At 33.3% G+C, this 21,597-nt stretch overlaps 1 protein-coding gene across 4 annotated transcripts; it reads right to left on the bottom strand.

The window, feature by feature from the left end:
- Positions 1–8,933: 8,933 nt before the first annotated feature.
- Positions 8,934–21,082, bottom strand: LOC113735021 (probable disease resistance protein At1g61300). Of its 4 annotated transcripts, none has more exons than XM_027261897.2 (4): positions 20,898–21,082; positions 14,289–16,630; positions 9,415–9,587; positions 8,934–9,331 (listed from the first exon to the last, which is right to left on the bottom strand). In XM_027261897.2, the coding sequence occupies exons 2-4, from the start codon at positions 16,620–16,622 to the stop codon at positions 9,172–9,174; spliced, it is 2,667 nt and encodes an 888-aa protein (XP_027117698.1). In that variant the 5' UTR covers positions 16,623–16,630; positions 20,898–21,082; the 3' UTR covers positions 8,934–9,171. The 4 variants fall into 4 exon arrangements, with proteins under 4 accessions (XP_027117698.1, XP_027117700.1, XP_027117699.1 ...); XM_027261899.2 differs by having other exon boundaries at positions 9,415–9,569; XM_027261898.2 differs by having other exon boundaries at positions 14,289–16,623.
- Between the last annotated feature and the right edge of the window lie 515 nt (positions 21,083–21,597).

Genomic DNA, 21,597 nt, shown 5'->3' with positions numbered 1-21,597 from the left:
TAGTAGGGATTGTAAATGATAGACTATTACTATTTGTTCAGGCGCACATGAGGACCTTTTAAGAGGATCCGACAGAGGACGCTTGAACTTCAAATTGAACCTATTGCTCTTGTTGCTAGGTGAGTGTTCCATATAGGAATACGTAATGGAATAAGTCTAGGACATGCTCATTTCATGATTACTAAGTGTTAAGTACTATGTGTTAAATATTTACCATACCCATGCTTGAAAATGCTCGAATAACATGACTTGGTATGCTATGGTTGCATACGTCATTGGAGTGAATCTCCTCGACTCTCACATGGTAAAAATGGGATAACGGCCAATGATGGCCTATTAATATGGCAAATGCCTGCCAAATAACCGTCACTACTCAACCGTTAACCGTCAACCGTTAACCGTGAACCGTTTACCAACCCACATGACTACCTGATTACTTGACTATTTACTCACATGATTTCCAATCTATATGATTATTCGATATCCGTGAATTACATGCTCCCATGAAATCAACTTGTATTGCTTACGTGCTAAGTATCCACTTGATTACTTGATTATCATGAATCACATGTTATATGAAGTTGTCCATCATTATTAGGCGAGTGTGTACTTTACCTCACTCGACCTACTCAAATGATGAATTCTATCTTTTGTCGAATTACTTGGTTACCTGTGCATGTTGTAGGCTCTAAGCTGAACTTGGACCCTGCCCTTGGTTACTGACCTACTCAAGGCAGAACTGGGCTCGGTTGGGTAGGTTGGAACCCTGGGCCACCGTTTCGGTATACTCGAGTATTACCACTGGAGGGATAAGGTGATGGCCAGTCAAACCGAGGGGATCCGGAAGTCATAAGGTGCAGATGACCGACAGAGTTCCATTGGAACACCGTATCCTACAATATATGTTTACCTTGTATCATGATAATTGTTTCATGCTAAAATGCCAACATGAAATCATGAACTATACATGCTAAATGTCTCATACTATGATAAATGTCTCAAATTACCGTATAATGATTATCACCTCATGATAACATGTCATTGTGTAACGTTGAACCATGCATATGATATGCCCGACTTTCTTGATTTGTTTGAATTGTTAGAGTGTCTTGGATCCTCACTGGGCTGTGTAGCTCACCCCACATCATTTATTTTTCTTGACAGGTCCTGGCAATTGGGCGATCTGAAACCTAGTTGTATTTTCTTATGAATGTAATTGAATCTGATGACTTCGCTTTGCGGTTTGTAATGTATAATTATATTTACGTCATAGATCGGATTGGGAATATGTTAAGTTTAGGCGACTTTTTGTCTTGGATTGCCACTTGAAGCTGGAAAAGTGTAAAACCTAGACTTGTTATGTGGCTTATATGAATTTGTTATTTGGGATTGTCGGATTTTATTCAGTGGTTTGTAATGCGTAAGGTTTAAGAATCGACGATTAGCTATCCTATAATACTGTTATCTCTGAAGTTAATGTGGTTTTAGTAATTGGTTTATTTGGAGAGAAACGATGTTGTAATAGTCTAGGTTATACTTCGGAAGGATTTGACTAGTTTGCTTGCGTGAGTCCTAGTGAGAGCTAGGCAGACGGCCCGCCAACCCTCTGGTTCGCCTTAGGGGGAAGTGGGATCGCCACAGAAACTATACTGTTGCTTGTTTCAAGATTACATAACAATCTTTTCTTGTCCACGCAAAATCCTTTATTTGTCAAGTTAAATGTTTTATGTTATCAAAATTGTTTCCATTTATCTTTCTTCTTCAATTTACCTTTCTTACACGTATAAAAATACAGATTCACAGAACAAACCACGTGCTCATTCTTGAATCATTCTCATTTACGGCAACCTTATCTCATTTTTATTAGTCTGACAATATGCACCAACTCATTTTCTCCTATCATTACTTTCTGTCAAACTGTAACTGTGTATCAATTAAATTATAAACTGATATATTCAACCATCTTCATTAATCATTCCTGTTCTTATACATTCATTACGTTAAAAAATATTTTCTTCTTGAATCATTCTCATTTACGGCAACCTTATCTCATTTTTATTAGTCTGACAATATGCACCAACTCATTTTCTCCTATCATTACTTTCTGTCAAACTGTAACTGTGTATCAATTAAATTATAAACTGATATATTCAACCATCTTCATTAATCATTCCTGTTCTTATACATTCATTACGTTAAAAAATATTTTCTTCTAAGTTTCTTCGTTCTCTATATATACGTATCTTTTCTATCCCAGTCTTTCTAACTCTACTCTTACCATACATTCATAACTCCTTCAGATTCAAAATCTTTTTTCATTTCTAAACTCTCATCTTTCACTTGAAGTTTAAACCTTACTACAACTACAACAAATCCATACCTGAACTTTCTTCAAAATGGCAAGCACTATTTCACAAAGATGTTGCTTTCTCATCAGATGCAAAAATAGAGGCCAAGTACATTCCTTTTTGTTCAATACCATATGTTTCCAAATTTTTCTCTAATTTACATTTCATCTAAAAACCATGTTATCTTAATATCATATGCAGGTTTTACCTCCTATTCAAATCATTACTATCTCAACATGGCCGTCATACAATTATCTTCACGCATGGAACAAAACAATGGAATATTACAGTAAATGATGACTCGTTTGGAGCATGATGGGATGAATATTGTGAACAGAATATTACTAACGAACATCACATGCTATTGCTTCGACATATTGGGAATTTATTCTTTGATGTTATTAATTTTTGTGAATTACAACAACAAGTTAATCTCAGCTGGACAGTGCCCCTAACCAACCTTCATCTTCAGCAAGATTGTAGACATTCATAATACATTTTTATCCTTTCTATTTCATACTAATGTTCCAATCCTACATTTTTTATTCCAACAAAAATATTTCTTATATGCAGCTCATGCCGGTCCACCAATTCATGAAGAAATAGTGACATCTTCACTTCAACCTCATTTCTCACAAGATTTATCCACTTCAGTAGGCTTCTATCAAAGCTTTCACTCAGCCGACCCGTATACATTGGTAAAGAATCCTTATCATATTTCCCCTCATCATATTTTCCTTAAAATTATTCCCTACCTAACTTATTTCCTTCAACTCAGCTCCCTAACTTTTACTTTTTGTATCAGAAAATCCCACGATTTTTTGACTACTTTCTCAATGAACAAAAAACTCCACTTATAGCTCTCAAAACTGGAGATAACATAACAGAAATTGGAATGAAAGGCAAGCGGCTCAAAAAAAATTGGAAAGCTTTCATTCTTCAACATCAACTCCAACACAATGACGTCCTTATTTTCATTCCAGAATCGAAGACCATCTTTACTGTTTTAATATTTGACAGCAATGGAGTTGAAAACATTTTCCCTTGGTACCCTGTATTTCATATCCATTATTGTAATTAGCCAATTTATTATTATAATTAGTCATTAACTTTTTGTATCTATAACATTATTCATAAACTATGTTATCCTTATTTATTAATACTCTGTGATTAATCAATAAACATGGCTTCATAGCTAAAAATACTAAAAAAAGAAAAAAATCAATTATAAATTAATCGGGTTAAGAAGGTATTCAATTGGTGATGGCATGCTTTCAAGCGGGAAATTACCCAAGGCTAACCTACTAACGATTGCGGTGTTATCCTGCCTCCGTTCTCCACCACTATAAGGTATTATACATTCCTTTCATCTTAAAGTATTGAGTGCTTCGTTCGGATGCCTCCCTGAGACATCCTTCTCTTCGCTTTAGCTTCGCATCTTTTCTTTTTAGTTCCACTTGGGAATAATAAAAAGAAGAACTCCCTTCTGCAGAGGCAACTAGCTCTATTGGAAGAGTGACTTAAGAGGATATTCATTCCTTGGTAGTTGAAAAGGCAAACTCAAGTAATAACTTCATATATAACTGTCATTTATTTTACCAAAAAAATTTATATTGGAATGTGATACCATACATTTCAAAAGCAAAAAATTTTCCGCAATATATTTTACCATTATCCACCATTTTATATCCAATTTATCAAATCATCACCTTCTACTTTATAAATAAAACTTTACATATAAATGAAATCAACATCAACAACTGACAAACCATTTCTACCGCTTTTCCATTTATAACTTTTAATGCTTGGACCATTCTAACATTTTCAGCTATCATATACACCACTCTCCTACATTTACTCCTTTCTTGTTTTTACTTTTCATTATATGATTTCAGCCTATTTCACTTCCACACCCAACTCTCACCTTAATAATTCCATATTTATCCTAATCCAAACTCAACAACCTATACAGTTTACATGTTTCTTCTTATTCTAACATCATACCAACTCTCAATGACCAATACAAGTCAGGGTATAATTGCATTGATCCACCGCGCATAGCGCGGTTACACCCTCCTAGTCTTTCTTCTACGCTCCTTAAAACTTGGGAGTTGAAGTTGGCAATATATAGTATTTGCCAAGAACCAATTAGAAAAAGTAAATTTTCTTGAAAGTCTTAATGGTTAGTATTGAGTTGCACGAATTAACATACAAAATGATCAAACTTGTCAAGGAGTCCCTAGTCCCCTAGCCCACTTCAAATTGTATGGAAAAAATTTTTGGAACATTGATAATTTGATTCATGCCTTATTGCTGCCATGATTTATACTTGTATGGTATATGAGTTTTTGTTTTTTTTATAACGATCATTTTTTGAGCGTCATGTCTAAGGCATGCAAGTGGTATAATACTTTTTTGGACCGACATTGAAAAATTAAGATGATGATCACTAAAATTAACATGATGAAACTTTATATGTTAACTAGTAACAGGTCATATGTCTTGCATATGATTATAAATCATAAGCTATAATATTTCTTATACATCAAAATTTTAAACAAATTTAATACTTGAATTTTTTTATTTTCCCTTTTATTTTTATTTTTATCTTTTTCAATAAATGGGAGGTCTTGAACCGAGGACCTCCTACTGATAATTCCTTCTGCCATACGACTCAACCTAACCTTCTCCCTATTTTCTTTTTTTTATTTAATTTTTCATCTTCTTTAATTAATTGTCCTTAAAACTATTATTTTAAAAGAAAAAAAAAGGTTCACAAAATGTTGTATCTATAAATTCATATAAAATATCGAAAGAATTTTTAACAAATGAGGATACATTGACAATTAATTAAAGAAGATGAAAATTTAACAATATTTTGAATGGATTGTACCATGTCAATACTTCTAATTGTTCTTTTGTTTTTTTTTTGTTTTCCAAGACAAACAAATTATGATAATACCATTACAATTTTTTATTTTTAATTAGATATTCCAACAATTTTTTAAATTTTTTTGAAGTTAGATGACCTGAATTTGCACGCTAAGCAAAAGTTAATTGTTTACTAATCATTGGACTTGGCCCAAAGGTGAAAAGAGAGCTCTTAGAATTCTTTTCGATTTTAAATTTAGGATTCAAATCCTACACTTAACAGCTAGGAATAGAAAAAATATGCGGAGGGATGGGAGGGTAAAAATAAAATAAAAATAATTGTTTGCATAAATATCTATTGCATGATCTACCACTATTATTTTTCATGTTACATAAGTTGAATTTGTCAATTGGTTGATGAAATTTCTCAATATGAAGTTATATGCACTTTTTTTTTTTGAAAAATGAAGATATATATATTCTTTGAATTTAAACTCTTTGTATTTTTTTCATATGCTATTCGTATTAATAATGGAGTATGAATGATCCACTACATATAAATTTTTTTTGTCTAACTATTCATTTTTTTGAGAATTAAAATTTCATTGGTAGAGATAATTGAGTTTTTCTTTTTTTTTTTTGTTTTCTTTTATTTTTTAATTTTTGGACAAAATCTGACATAAAGCAAAAATGATAAAGATTTTATTATCCTAAAAGCACCTCATTTTGGTATCAATACTAGCATTTTTGAAGATTTTAAAAATTCAATTAAGACGTAACTAATCAAGAATTTTTAATGAAAATAAAAAAAATTAGAGTAGAATCACATTACTTTGGAGTGTTATATTTTATTTATTGTCTTCATTATTCAAATTTAATTAAGGTTATAGTTTTTTTTCATAACTGCTACAATTATTATTTTTATTGAAATGCAATAAATTTAATTATTAGGGAGAAAGTTATTTTGGACAAATAAAAAATAAAGACTAGATCCCACTTAGTCTCTAATGCTTAATGTCTTTTCTAGTCATCTACCATCATTTTCTTTTAGATCTATATATATGGTCTAATGAATTTTAATCATCATAATAAATTAAAAACTATAAAGAGAATAATATGAAATCTCAATCATCAATTAATAAGGACATAATTGGAATAATAAAAGTTACAAACACAATAATGCTTACACTTACATTTCAAAGCAACTTTATTCATGGTACTTTTAATATAGTAGTAGTAGTAGTAGTAGTAGTAGTAGTAATAATAATAATAATAATAAACCATTAACTTCATCTAAATCAATAGATATGATATAATGAATTTTTAATCATCACAATAAATTAAAAGGGCATAACATGAAACTTCATTAATCAATTAATAAGGGCATAATTGGAATAATAAAAATTAACATCACAATAATGCTTACACTTACCTTATTTAAGCTTCATGTTTAAGGTTTGCAAGTAGTGAAAATAATTTAACTTGATAAAATATAATTCTATCTAGCTAGATAAATAATGTAGGTTGTAGTAAAATAAGCTTCTATCTAGCTAGATATATAGTGTAGGTCAACCGAAGCCATTGCTAATAGAGCATTGCTGCTTCATATACAGGTCAAAGAAGGGTTGGAGTCAAATTCAATTTTTCCTCATCTCCTCGAGGTAATCCTGGCTGTCCATCCGAAAGGATGGACAACATTTGCATATTTATTGTAAAAAAAAGTGACAATTTTATTAATCTGTACATAAGTGTCATGTGCAACTAAGAATATATACAAAGATAAATTACAAACTTCTAACCTAATGTACTAGAATACTACGCTAATTCTATTGTTGTCATATAACTAATTCTATCTTTATCGTATAAAAATACAAAATTAATTCTATCCCAATCGTATAACATGAGAGATGATAAAGAAAATAAGAGTGATATATGCTAACGGCCTTCCGCAAGCTGGAGTGTGGGGGAACGACACACCAAGCTTGCACAATAATCGATGAGAAAGATCAAAACCAAGTGCTTTGTGAACAAGTTTGTAGGTTGATCCTCTAAACGGATAAAATGGGTGCAAAACTCGTTGGACTGAATCCACCCACGAACAAAGTGACGATCCATCTCAATATGTGTTGACACGCTCATGGAAAATAGGATTGTCAGCAATATGAAGTGCAACTTGATTGTCACAATCATCCAAACTATTCTAGTACAATCATCCACAAGAGTTTAAAAAAAATGAGTCCCAAAATTTGAAGGTGTTTGATAAGTCCCCCTATATATCAATATGAACTAAATGAAGAGGAGTCACAGATTTATTAATACTTGGATAAAAAACTTGCCCAGAAGTCTTTGCCAAAGGGCACACAGTACATTCTTGGCCAACTTTATCAAAACGAATATGAGAAAAATTAGGTATAGACACCAACCGATTGTGTAAAGAGTGTCATACCCTTTGATGCCATAGAAAATTGGATCCTGAAACTACATTAGTTTTGACATGACAAGACTCGGCATAGTTTGTGATGAAGTAGTGAAGACCATTCCATTCCTTACCTACCCGAATCAGTTTCCTTGAGCATAGGTCCTGAACAACATAAAAAATTGGAAAAAAAATATAACCACACAATTATGTTCTTTGATGAGATGACTAATAGAAATAAGATTACAATGAAAACCTGAAACATGTAGAATATTATGCAAAGTAATCAGAGAATTTAAATGATGACTATCATGTTCTTGAAGTTGTTTCATAGTGCCTTCGGGTAAGAATATGTTATTAGGTGTTTTGGACTTCACTAGATCGAACAAGAAGAATTCATATCCTATAAAATGATGAGTAGCACTTGTGTCTAGTAACCAAGTGAAGCAAGAGAGGAATTTGGAGTCAAAAATGAGTTGTATTACTAGCAAAATTAACCGGGCCAGAGACTTTTTCACGGTTCAAAAATGATAGGAGCTGCTCATAGTTTACGGCTGTTTAATTGCTAATTGAAGTAGTGGAAACCAAAGAATTTGTTATATCATTTGAACTTGGATCACAGAACACATCACCAGTCAAGGAATTTCTTGGATTCCGTGGTTTAATTTGCTCCGCCATTGTTTCAAGAACTCGACAAGAAGGAATAACAAAAGATTAAAACATGAGGAAATAATAACAAATTCAAATATGGAAAAAAGAGCAAGCAAGATCATTACTCTGATACCATGTCAAAAAGTTTACATAATGCCATGTACAGTCGAGAATATAAACAAAGATAAATTACAAACTGCTAATCTAATGTACTGGGATACCACACTAATTCTATTGTTATCACATAACTAGACCCCGTTTGATAACCAAATTCAACACTTAAACTTAATATATTCAGATTTTAACATGTTCAAATGCATTTAATAACTAAAAATTCAATATTTGAATTAATTAAGTGGTACTAAATTTTCTAGTTAAAACTTGTTTCCAAAATTAAGTGATAAATTAATAACTTATCACTGAATATGATATATAGTTAAATGTATTATATTTAATATTTAATAATTCAATAATTTAATGGATTCAGACTTTAGATTTCAAATTTCAGATTTTAGTTTTCAAATTTTAATTTTATCAAATACACCCTAATTCTATCTTTATCATGTAGGAATACAAAAATGAATTCTATCCTAATCGTATATCAATTACAAAGGATAACAAGATAATAGGAGAGATGATAAAGCAAATACGAGTAATATATGCTAACATTTATTACACAAGCCCGTTATACAGTTTCACAAAATACTACACACCAGTCAACTAGAAATAGCAGTATATTTTGTACGGGGTCCATACGAATTATTCTCATGAGAAATAGTCACGCACATTAATTAGGGATCCAACTATCCAAGCCCATTCCTTTCGGGAAAAAAACCTATCCAAGCCCATCCCTTATACTAGTTTTCCACACAGACAATAACAAAATCATTTTAACCTCACAGAGGCAGAGCCATAGTTGTGAAATGGAGCTTGCACTCTCTCGTCGACTGGAGGAGACCAGTTATTCAGTGGCATACTCTGCTTCACCGGCGGTTCTTGAAGTACTTGCTCCGGGTTAGAAAATTGGTCCGTCAACAGCACCTCCCTGGAATGCAAATGTGACAGTCACTTACCTAGCAAAAACATAATTATAAGCTTATGAGGGCCAGAAGGTTATAGGAAAATTACAAGTCAACGTTTTCTTCAAAATTATTTGCAATTGCTTCTAAAGGCTCCCCAGTCTGCAGAATAGCACTTTTATCCTTTAGAGTTTCAGTTCCCTTCCCTTTATCCTTCACGCTTGCCAGACAATTTGCACCACAAACCCCACCTCTAACCCGGCCCTGAAAATATGGAAGTGCCTGAGCATCAACATTCTAATCATTACATATGTGTTGTAAAACAAATGACATGTTGGACCAGCCTCAAGCCGAACCGTCTCAAACAGGGGGAGAATGGGGAGTGGATACAGAGCATTAGGCAAAGCAAAGATATTGCCAATGGATGATTTTCGGTTTCCGACAGTGACATAAAATGATGCTAATGATACGACATATGTCCTACATGAATTTTCATCTTTTGCAAGTAAATAGCAGCATCAAGGACTAACTTGAACAGAAATATTGTAGCAGGTTATACCAAGTGAATACCTATGCTAGCAAATTTAATTTTTTTAGTATCCTCCTTGATTCCAGGTCCAATGACCTCAGTTCTCTTGCTTCTCTGAACGTTACTCCCTCTTTCCATTCCAGTTGCCTCTCTCCTCCTCATCCTTCATTCTTCTCTATTTTCCTTTTCTTTATAACACTCCAACTCTCCATCCTGATACTCTCCTTTTTTTTGGGGGAGGGGGGAACACTCCCCTTCTTTCTTGCTCATTCTAGGGAATTCATCCTGTTACTCACCCCCACCTCTCTATTTCTCTATCTCTCGTCCTTGTCTTCAAACCGAAATTTCTCCCTCATTCCAATGCCATTGTATAATGATGTTATCTCCACTAATAAGAAGATTGAATAATTCTTAAGATCAAAAGAATTATGCACATTTAAATTCAAGTACAAAATGAATGGGTATGTTTTTGTTCTTGCACTAAGTGGATATGGACTCAACTCCTAGAATTGTTAAGATTGTATATTCAACTGTTTTGGTTTCTTTAGTCGATATGTGTTTGTCAATTGTGCTACAGTCACGTACTTCACAGTAAAAGTTCAGAAAATTCTCATACAAGCTAAAAACCCAAAAAAAAATTGATGTTATTATTAATCTATGGAAATTTGCATAAGCATTGATTCCACGGATCTCTTCAGCTACGACAGTCAAATTAGCAAAGCCCAAGTTGAAGGTTGCAAATTGCTATACACCTTCAATCGATAGAAAACATAATATGATTAGGTTTCTCTTCTTACAATTATTTTATAAAGGATGACAGTGCACAGGGTCGACTTCTTCAAACAATGTGGACGTCAAAATCATAAAGAACATTGAGATACACAATTTCATCTTGTCAGTGTTCTGCTTCTTCCATTAATGCTGATCATACAAATGTAGGATGCTTAGAAGCACAAGGGGACCCACATGATTGTTTGGTATCTAACTGATTGATTAGTATTTACAAATATTTGATAGTTTTAATTAATTAGTTAGTATATTAGATCACTTCCCCTCACAATTAATGTTCTCTGGCAATCTGGAAAGCCAGAAATGACATAGAATTGAATCACAAAAACAAGGAGCCACAGAAAATCATTGGGAAAACATGTACGTAATGGATGGAGTTTGATGATGCAATCAAAGGAAGGAAAGAAAAGAGGAGCACTCAGGAAACAGCAACACAAAAGAGAACAAATCTAAATCACTAAGTGGATCATAGGTGTGTCAGTATTAAACTTCATGTACAGCAGCTAGAGAACTGTCAAATATCTGGAATGGGAATCATTGCAAGGGATCAATCAGGCCAAGTCAAAACAGGCTAGGCAATGGAGGAAAGGAAGCAAGGGAAGCTGGTGCAAGATCATGCAGAGGCAGTGAAGCTAGAAATCATTAAAACAGCTGAGCAAGGATGAAGAAGCATACGAATAGAAGTGAAGACATCAAGTCCCTGGGATTACTATTTTCACAGTGCTTTTGTTTGTTTTGTACGCAGATAAAAATGATATTATTACATCTCTTAGCAATTATGCTCTAAGCATATATCAGGATGAAGAATGGGTTATTCCTGCTTCTGTGATAGTACAGGCACTTCTGTATAGTTTTTTGGACCTTTGTCCATTGCTCATTGGACCATTGTCCATATATTGTATATTTTGGCTTTACTAATACAGCTACCGTTTCGACCACGAAAAAAAGTCAATATATTAGACCTTTGAAGGGCATTTTGAACCTTAAAGACATAATTGCTCTGGTAATTTATGCTCAATTTTCGGATGGGGCACACAACAATCGCCAACCTTATCATCCTCATAGTTACTGGTCACGGAATAAGATTCGATTTTTAGCTTTTTACAACTAATGGAAAATAAAGACTTTAGGCCAAGTAAAATTATTGTGCAGGTTCCTAACTTTTATGCAAGATTCCAGTTAGACGTCAAATTATTCTAAAATTTTATCAAAATTTCAGTTTCTCTTAAACAAATATCTGATGTCAATCCAATATTTTCCAGTTTCTACTCTAATTATTTTATGTCAATTTAAGGTCAAGTAGCAATCATTTCAACACATATTTGAAACAAAATTCATAAATTTGTTGCTGATAGTTTGTCGTTACTAAATTAAGAGTTTGTTTATTATGTCATGTAGATTCTGTTTCTTTAAAAAGAGCCAAATATAATTGATAGCTTGTATTTTATTGAATTAATCTTTCCTACACACTGTTAGTTTTGGATGAATAATAATTATATCAAATTTGAATTTGAAATTTAACTTTACATATGTGTCATAAATTTAGCAATGATAATATATACACTGTTAGTGTATATAAGATTTACTCTAATTTGTTACCATTGTATTTGTCTTGTAACTTAGGTGCACTGGAATATTCTTTTGTTTCATACCATGATGTCTTTGTTTTTTAATAATGCTTGGTGAATGTGGTAAATGTATGAAAGTCAAGAATAGGATAACAGTCATGACTTTGCTAAAAGTGCCTACTTGATTTGTGAAAATTCAAAGAATAAATTTGGGTCGATAGTGAAGAAATAAAAATTATCGTAAAATTATACAAAAGCAATATTAGGGTGCAAAACAATGTTCCTATTTCCATGCCTAAAGTGAATCTCTTATACCTACCCAAAAAACGGGGGAAACCATTAGTTTGAATAGCATGAGCATTAGAAAAGGTGATTAATGAGTTCACCTATAAAAAACGATTATAAATCAACCACATTTTTAAGCAATAGACACAATTATAAGAATTTCTAAAATCAATAAAATGGATCATATCTTAGTTTGTTTCTATCATTTAAGTCATAAGTCGTTTAATATATGATTTCTTTGATTAATTTGTATGAAAAAAAAAAAAAAGATCAGGTGGACTCTATTCTGGTAGGTAAACAAAAGGGTAAATTTCATTAAGAAACGTTAGATAGCACCCCTTAAATTTCATAATAACAATGGCCTCCTTTCGTTATGTTCTTTCTATCATTATCATTAGCAAGTGCATGTGAACAAATTTGTTACTTTCCTTTTGCATTCCTTAGTTTTTTTTTTTTTTCCTTTGCCATCTTTCCGTTTTTTTTTTTTTTTTGGTGTTTCCCAAAACATCCATGCCTCTTATGCACTTGTAATGCATTATAGAATCTGATAGAAGTCATAGTTGATTATATTTGGAAAAAGCATGGCCGAACACAGGTCAGAGTTGACCAAAATAGTTCTGAAGGCCAAAATATAATTCAAAAGGTAAATGAAATAATACAAAAGTTTTCTCTTACTAATTAAAGTAATTGTTTTCTTTAGATTGTAGAAAGACCTAACACCACTTTTCTACAATAAATAATATTAGAAGGAGGTGGCCTTGGATAAGTTAAACATTGTACTTTCTCATCCATAAATCTTCAAGTATATTCATGAGCTTAGAATAATGGGTAATTTAAGACAAAATACATTGGTAATCCGATAAATACTTAAACATTAAATGCTAGTGTTTTACTTTTGGCCAATTTAATCCCTTATCTATAATCACCACTATTTTAGTCCCTTATTTTAAAAATTAAAATCTTGAACCTCTAATGAGAATATGAAAACTTCTAACGGCATTAGTTATGTGCATGGCATGTATACCATAAAAATGACTGTTTTGATACATATCATTAGGGTAGTGTTCGATTTTGTAATTTTAGTAATTTAAACCCCCATTTTTCAAAATTAAGTCAATGTAAGACTTTTACTGGGAAATAAGACAACTTTAATGGAGCCAAATCTGTACACTACAAATCTATCTTTGAAAAAAAAAAAAAAAAAAGATAAAACATGTACTTGAAGGTAGGTCAGATGTTGTTAAACTCCCATTGATGAAACGTTAGATAACCTCAATGTAGGATTTTTATTGGGAAATTATCAAATGTTGTTAACTCCCATTGATAAATTTACACTAGGGAAGGTTGGTAAATTTGTCTAACTACAAATCATAAACAAGGATGGAGGTTTTTTATTATTTTTAAATCTTCAAGGGAGGTCTTCATTTTTTTTTTTAACAAACTAGAGGGGAGACTGTTGTCCCTATACAGAATTTAAGGAGGCAGTTTTAACATGGAAGGACATAACCCTTTTTCAATATACCATATCAAAATTGAAGAAACAATTTAAAGTAATTTTTGTTTTGGGAAATAAGAAATAATTTAGTTAATTTAACATTGTACTATAAGATGGAATTAAACACTATGTAAAAACTCATCTCTGAAAGGAATTAAGTTTTTAAAGAATATTTAGGGAGGGGGTAATATATAATCAAGTTTTCAAATATGAAACCAATTTAAAAAAATCAGGAAAAAAAAGTCATAGTCAGACAAGTAATTTGGCTTCCCTTTTGGTTTTTGAAAAGGAGCAACTGATCAGGTAGGGAACGTTACCTCGTTGTCTGATCGCGGCCACTCGATTCCTGCCGTTGCATCGTGACCATGAGTTACAGGAACAGTTGAATTCGAAAAGTTTACATCCCCTCCCCGCGGTGGTTGATATTGCCTCTGAAGAAGTAACTCAATCCGATTATTTACATTCTCAAATTGAGTTACATTTTCAAATTTAGAGAACCCTGCTTTTATTCGATTAACAAAGTGGTCAATGCTTCCGTTGTTGATTTCTAAGACAATAGTCAACTCCTCGAGCTTGTTAAGGTGTTTAGCTGTGGAAAATGTCTCCGATGTTTGCCTTTCAAGAGAATCTCGGTCCGGACTGGGATTGCACGCTCCAGGGCCCAATGAAAACCTCAAGCAGATCAGATTAACCAAACTCCTAATTTCTTCTGGTAAACAGCGGATTAAAGTGCCTCGAATATCAAGAACTTCGAGCTTTTTGAGTTTCCGTATTCCAGGTGGGAGCTGTTGTAATTTACCACAATTGTTGAGGTATAAACTCTGAAGCGCTGTCAGGGAAGAGAGACAGGTGGGCAGCAATTTCATTCCCAAGCTATTCAGTGCCAAAACTCGAAGTGTCTTCATATTTCTGAAGAATGAATCCTGAATGATTTCCAATTCTGGATTGAGTAGCAGAAATAGCGTTGACATGCGCTTAGATTCTGGGTTGACAGGTAACTTTACTGATTTACTTTGCATCAAAGAAACCCTTCTAGCCTTCTTCCATTCGGCCTCTTCTAGGTGTCCCGGGACTCCTGACTTGACAAATGATGTTTCACGTTCCTCCCCAGGAAAAGGTGTTTCAAGTGCAACTCTCCTGCAGTTTATTGGCATCTTGGCATGCCGTTTAGAGCATTTCTGCAAGAGATGATGCATTGTCAGCTCGTTGAGTACAGTGCGTCCTTCGCTGCGTGCAGCAGCAAATGAAGAACCAGGACACCATAGAAATCCTTCAGCTTTCCAACATTCGACCAAAATATCTATGGGAATTGGGAACACTTTCGGAAACAATGCTGCATAAAGTACGCACTTTCGATCATTCTCTTTCAAGTTATCATAGGCTATATGAAAAGCCAGTTTTACTCCTCCTAATTCCGGAAGGTCAATGACATTAACATCTGCTTTCAATCTTTGATTCAAACCTTCCCAGCAATCTTCTTGTTCGCATTTCAGCGATCGTGCTATGGATATGATGACTCCTGGAAGCCCACCAAGCTCCTCAACGATCATGTCACCTAGATCTCTGTTTTCTTCACAAAGTTTTTCATCAGCAATGATCTTATCAAACAATATCCTTGAATCTTGGGGTGATAGCTTCTCTAATTCGATTTTTTTGTGGCATTTAAAATTCTTCAGGAGATATGGGTCTTTAGCTTCAATGATGACTTTCCCGTGCTCGTGTTCTTCAGAGATTCCAATGTCCTCAAGCTCAATTGATGGAGAGAACCCGTCAAAAAGCAGCAAATAAGATTTCTCACATAGTGCTCTAGATATTGCTTCTTTTTTCCCACTTCCACTATTCTGCCCAGCTAAGTCCAGACGCTGAAGAATTTTGTCTTGTATGTCAGTGGTGATGTCCTCTGGCTCGGACAGACGAGTCGGAAAGGTCACCCAAATGACGCAGTCCAATTCCAGGCCGGGAGGGCATTGAACCAACCGGTTATTTAAGTTTCTCAAAATATTTGTTTTTCCAACTTGTGGTTCTCCGTGGATGATAATCCTTTTGCAGTCTGCGTCACATAAACAAACCACCAGGCTATCAAGGACCGCTTGATGTGAAGGCGCATGAGTTAGTTCTTTAGCACTCTGTCTTAGAACAATTTCTGGATTTACCCGACTAGTAACATGCTCAAGTGTAATCTTAATTTCGAGTTCAGTGACTTCAGTCATAAACTTGCGAACGTTTTTGTCCAGCCTTGCAAGTCTGTAGAATGTTCGGATATAGAATTTGTTGTTCCAACGTTTGGAAGCGGCTGACAATTCACCAACCGGGATTTGGTTTCCAGCTTCTCCGTTTGCACCTGACTCAAGTCCAACTAGCTTTTTGTATCGGTTGACGATTCTCTCTTGGTAATGTTTCAATATCCGATCTTTCTCTTTAAGACAAGCTTCGTAATTATCGTTTTTCTGTCTGGTCACCGATTGACGATTTATATCGTCATTGAGCACCTTCCAACTTGAACAGAGACTAACCACTCGATTATTTAGAATTTCAAAATTGTGGGGTAAATCTATGACATGCCTTCTTGCGTGCTTTGCGTACAGAATGAAGCCTTTAGCATCATCGTGTGCAGCTGCAACGGCTTGCCCAACTGGCGGCGGAACTGACATCCTGCAAACTGCAAATTTATCTTGAGCAATCCTAGGCTGGAACTTTTCAATGATTCCAAACACCGCCCCAAGCACGGGTATATTGCTGTTATATACGCGCAGAACATATTTCGATGTTGTAGATTGTTTGTATTTTTGTTTTGCCGGGTACTTATTTAAGTCGTTATTCCTAATTAAAGCTGCATTTCTTATCTAATTTTGTTGGACAATACAGCATTGAAGTATTAACAAATCCATTGCTGTGTGGAAATTTGAAAATTTACCTATACACTAAACTATTGGGGGGAGGGAATTCAGGTGACAATCAGAGTCTTATTCTTTTAAATAAATTTTAGAATTGGATGTTATTTGTCAATGAGTTTTTAAAATATGACACTCAAATGTGGATTTTAGAGAAGTTAGAATGTATTGAATCATTGAACTTGATAATCAAGTGACAATTTAATCCATTAATTCTTTTCAATTAGTTTACATGACCTTAGCTAGAAAATCTACTTCCACATATATAGATTTTACATATAATATTTTGCCAACAAATACATTTTTACGGGCACAAACACATTTACTTTTGCCCTAGCATTCATGTCACTTTTCCCTTTATTGTTTATAAGAGAAATATTTTGTAGTGTCATTATTTTATCTTAAGCTCTTGAATTAGTAACTTGTACATTACCTTCTTGAATCCACTTTAGTTACACTTAGGGTCTGTTTGATAATATAAAAAAGTGCTGAATCTGAATTTTTTCAGACATTCAGATGTTTTGAGTGTTTGATAAATGAAAATTCGTTTGAGGAAAAAAAAGATAAATAAAAATTCATTTGCTGAACTTGTTAAGTAGTGTTGAACTTGTATGTATTTTTTTCAGCACAAAAATTCTAACTGAATGCTTAATTCTGATAAGAATTAATAGACTTACTTCAATTACTTTATCTTATCTACCAAATTTACCCTTGTTTGTTAATTATGTTCAAACTTCTTATCTAATTAAACAATCTAATATTCTCTATCTAATGATTTTCTATTTTTTTTCTCCCTTTTGAATGATTTCCACATCTTCTCCATACTCCTCATATAATATATTTCATCTTTTATATTAATTTGATTCAAAAATAAATATTGTCATTTTCACACCTAACATTTTTAGCTAATTAAATTATAGGTTCTATTTCTTTTTTGGATGAAAAGATATAAGGGTAAATTTATCAAATTTAACTTATTAAGCATTTAGTTATAAAATATTTATCAAATAGTATAAATAGGTTTAACATTAAAATTCAGACATTCATATATTTCTTTTCTGTGTTTAAAATTCAGCAAATTAATTATTTCAATATTCAGATTTCAGAATTCAGACTTCAGAATTCAGATTCAGTTTTATCAAATGGAACCTTAGCCCCTAACCTATGTTTTTAAATTTGGACCGGACTGACCGTGCTGACCAATCGAATCGGGAACCAGCCAACCATCCAATTTGACTCTCTTTAATAAACAGCTAATTAAAGACACGGTCAAAGATCGGATTTAACCAGAAACCAATAAAACCGGTTAAAATCAGGTTTTTCCAAATTTTCCATTCTTTATTTTTTGAATAACAACCACCACCAAATAGCAAAGTAGAATCAAGTCAATAAGAAAGCATCGTGCTTTTGTCAGGATCTCATGCAACATTCTTTATACTAAATTGAGGAAATTTTTCTTAAAAAGGTCGTGTAACTTCAAAACATCCAATCTGTAAAAAAAAAAAAAAAAAGAAAAAGAAAAAAAGAAACCTGACTCACTACCATCCTGATGGCTTCTTCTTCTTCTTCCCTTTTTCCAAACTCCTTTGATCTTTGAATAGCACCAAGAATAAGTGTTGAACGAAATTAGAAATTCAAATTAGGAGAAAATTTTCATTCTCTAAATTCATTAAACCCCATTTCATGCAACTAAGTTTTCAAAGATTTGAAATCAAATTGGAGAAAAAAAAAAAAGGAAAAGAGCAAATAAGGGAAGAGAACAGATAAGAGGGAAAACGGAAAATAATGAAGAAAAAGAGAGTTTTCATGTGTGTTTGATGTGTTTCGTTTGTGTGGGATAAAATAAAAGGAGAGAACTACTGACCTTATGGTGAAGAGAGAAGAAGGAACAAAAAAGAAGAAACAAAGACAAGATGAAAAGGAAAGGAAGAAGGAAGAGGCGGCTGCTGACAAAAAGGAAGCATTACGTTTAGCAGTTAATAGCTTTAGATGCTCTCAAATGTTTTTATAGGTTCATTTTGACCCCATATTGTTTTAGTAAAGTATAAAATCAACTTATTATATTTTTTAAATTACACTTTTTACCTATAACTTTTAAATTTTTTAAGTGGAATCCTTTTGGGTTAAATCTAAATTCATCAAATATGTATGTAAAGTTATAAACCATCAATTTCAAGAAAATTTTTATATATTATATTGATTATATATTATTTATATATATTTATGATGTATTTATGATGTCATCCGATTTGACCTCCAGGTTAACCTCCATCGACCCCTGATCCCCAAGATTTGTCTAGTCACTACCCAATTCGAGTTTTAAAACATAGCGCCTAATCAATATAATAGGCATTTTGACCAGGTAAAAATTTCTTTGAATACATATAAAAAACAAAAAGGACATCGACACTTTTAGACATGAGATTTGTGAAATAAAACTACTCCCTTATTTCATTTTTAATGTCTTTATATACTCATCTGAATTTTATTTTATTTTATATTATTTTTGGTTTGAGTGGATTAGAGTATTGCAAAGATCATTCTATTTTCCTTAATCAAACTATACATCAACAATGTTGGTTTCTAGAACTAAGTTCCAATGAAAGGAAAGGAACGTTCCCAAAACCCAATTTAGTTAGTAGAGATATTAGATAAGTGATCATTAAATTGATCATTAAATCCCTAATTCGACTCTTAACTTCTCCTCTTTTCTTTTTTCATTTTGTAGACTTGAAGTCCTCGATGATTATGAAAAAAAAAATTTAAAAGAAAAAATTAATGGGATACTTTCCAGTCCATGGCCCATATATAGGCACCCTGCTGCTCCCTCTCCGCTCCCCATCCATTTCAGCCTATGATTGCTTCGCGGCTCCTTGCTTCCCTATTCGACTTATCTTCCAGTCTGAACTACTTTTGCTGTGTCTAAGTCTCGCGGCTTCGGATACTCTGTCCAGTTTTCTGTGTCTAGGTCCCCGTCTAAGTACGATTTCATTTCTTATCAAACAACTGATAATGAAGCCCTCAAAGTATGCTACAAAGCTTTTCTACTTCAGAATCGGTGATTATACGATACCATAAAGAACACTTTCACCATTGCTCTATAATTGCTGGTCTAAGATAAATCAAGGAGCAAAAGAAGTGAATTAGAAGCCATCATCAACCAGTCTCGACTTATTCTACGGTGGGGATTCTCGTAGAATCAAACAGAAATCAATCCCACAACAAAAGAAAGCCAACATCTATATACCTTCACACCATATATTTTGATCTTTCCTCTCTACGATCCCCACTTTACACCCTACAATCTCCTACGTACTCGTTTGACTGGTCTCTCAACACTTACAGCTTTAATTACCAAACAAATTTTCAACCAAAAAACAATTGATTAGATGGAGAAACTTTTGTTTACCATTGAAGAAAGAGATTGCAAATTTGCCTCAATGGAAACGATCGATTTGCACTCCTTATCCATCCCGATCAGAGCACTACACTGACAAAAAGAAATTGAAACAATTGCTGTTCCACTTTACCGTCTCCTTAATTTCTGGATTTGAAGGCTTTGAGCTTTACCAATTTCCACCATAAGAAGGTAAGTATACGTACATGAACTGGACTGAGTACAGTCAGCGGTTCAACTGCAAATAGGACTGAGTACAGATCTGGCTGCTAGTAACAGGACTCAATCTAAACTGCTCCTTTCAAATTTCAGTATTTTCTTTTTATTTTGTAAGATAAATTTGAACAACTACTGATTAAGTCGATGCTACTATTAGATTTGTGACTACAATTAGAGTCCCGAATCCCTCATAATTGCTTAACCAGCAATCTGAGGAACGGTAGACCAAGAAGACAGGCAGTTGACTCCACAGCTAAAGATAATTAAAAGCTCCCAGCTGGAGTTGAAGCTACAATATATGAGATCTTTTAAAGTGCTAATTATACCCTTTGCTACGGAATCAAAGAATCAAGCAACAGTATTTGGAAAGATAGAAGGAAAAATTGCTAAGCTGAATCTCAAAAAGCTTGCACACACACCTGGACTTGAAGCAAATTGCCGGACTATTGTGCTGAACCAATGTTGCGCAGCAGATTGCTCACCGAGGATTCCAAACCAAAATCCTTTGCAGAAAACTGCTAAGCGGCTAAGAGTAGACTTGGTGAAATGATTTGAGTCTCGGAGTCAACGCTCTCAGGCTAGAGAGATTAAGGTCCATCATCGGCAATTCTGATTTAAAAAAGATTAGTGCTGCACAGGTTGGCTAGTGACTTATTTGCTATTTTTTATTTGCATACATCATTTAACATATATTTTTTATTTTATATACATCACATAAAAAAAATACTTTAATTTTTAAAAAAAAAAAATTATCTCAAATAATCTACTAGCCAAACACAATGTTTTCATTCCTTTGGTGGACATATCATCTACTACAAGTATTTTGGCTTTCCCCCCTAATTGAGGATCACTTGTCTCCAAATCGATATTGGATAGAGGGTAGTAGGAGGTTTGGAGAAGGGAGGGAAAAAAAAACCTGTGCAATAAACAGTAATGTTTCATTTCATTTCTGTAATTGATTTTATTTTGTAGTAGTCAACAAGTGGACACTGATGATTTCAGAATTGAATTTGTTTCAAATTTTCAAATCTCAAAATGTCAAATTTTACCAATCTCAATATGTCGAGTGCTTTTCTTCGGGCTTATTATTTGTAAGATTGAACTATAGTATTATTGAAT

The sequence above is a fragment of the Coffea arabica genome, chromosome 3c (genome assembly GCF_036785885.1).
Source record: "Coffea arabica cultivar ET-39 chromosome 3c, Coffea Arabica ET-39 HiFi, whole genome shotgun sequence".
NCBI lineage: Eukaryota > Viridiplantae > Streptophyta > Magnoliopsida > Gentianales > Rubiaceae > Coffea > Coffea arabica.
Note: the sequence above shows the minus strand (reverse complement) of the source record. Positions and strands in the feature narration are given on the sequence as shown.

What these genes read in the sequence shown, in the direction of transcription:
- LOC113735021 (XM_027261897.2), bottom strand. Translation starts at nt 16,622, where the DNA reads ATGTCAGTTCCGCCGCCAGTTGGGCAAGCCGTTGCAGCTGCACACGAT. An exon ending in GGCCGCGATCAGACAACGAG is followed by an intron (nt 9,588 to 14,288) that starts GTAACGTTCCCT and finishes GTTGATGCTCAG; the next exon opens with GCACTTCCATATTTTCAGGG. An exon ending in TTTGAAGAAAACGTTGACTT is followed by an intron (nt 9,332 to 9,414) that starts GTAATTTTCCTA and finishes TTTGCATTCCAG; the next exon opens with GGAGGTGCTGTTGACGGACC.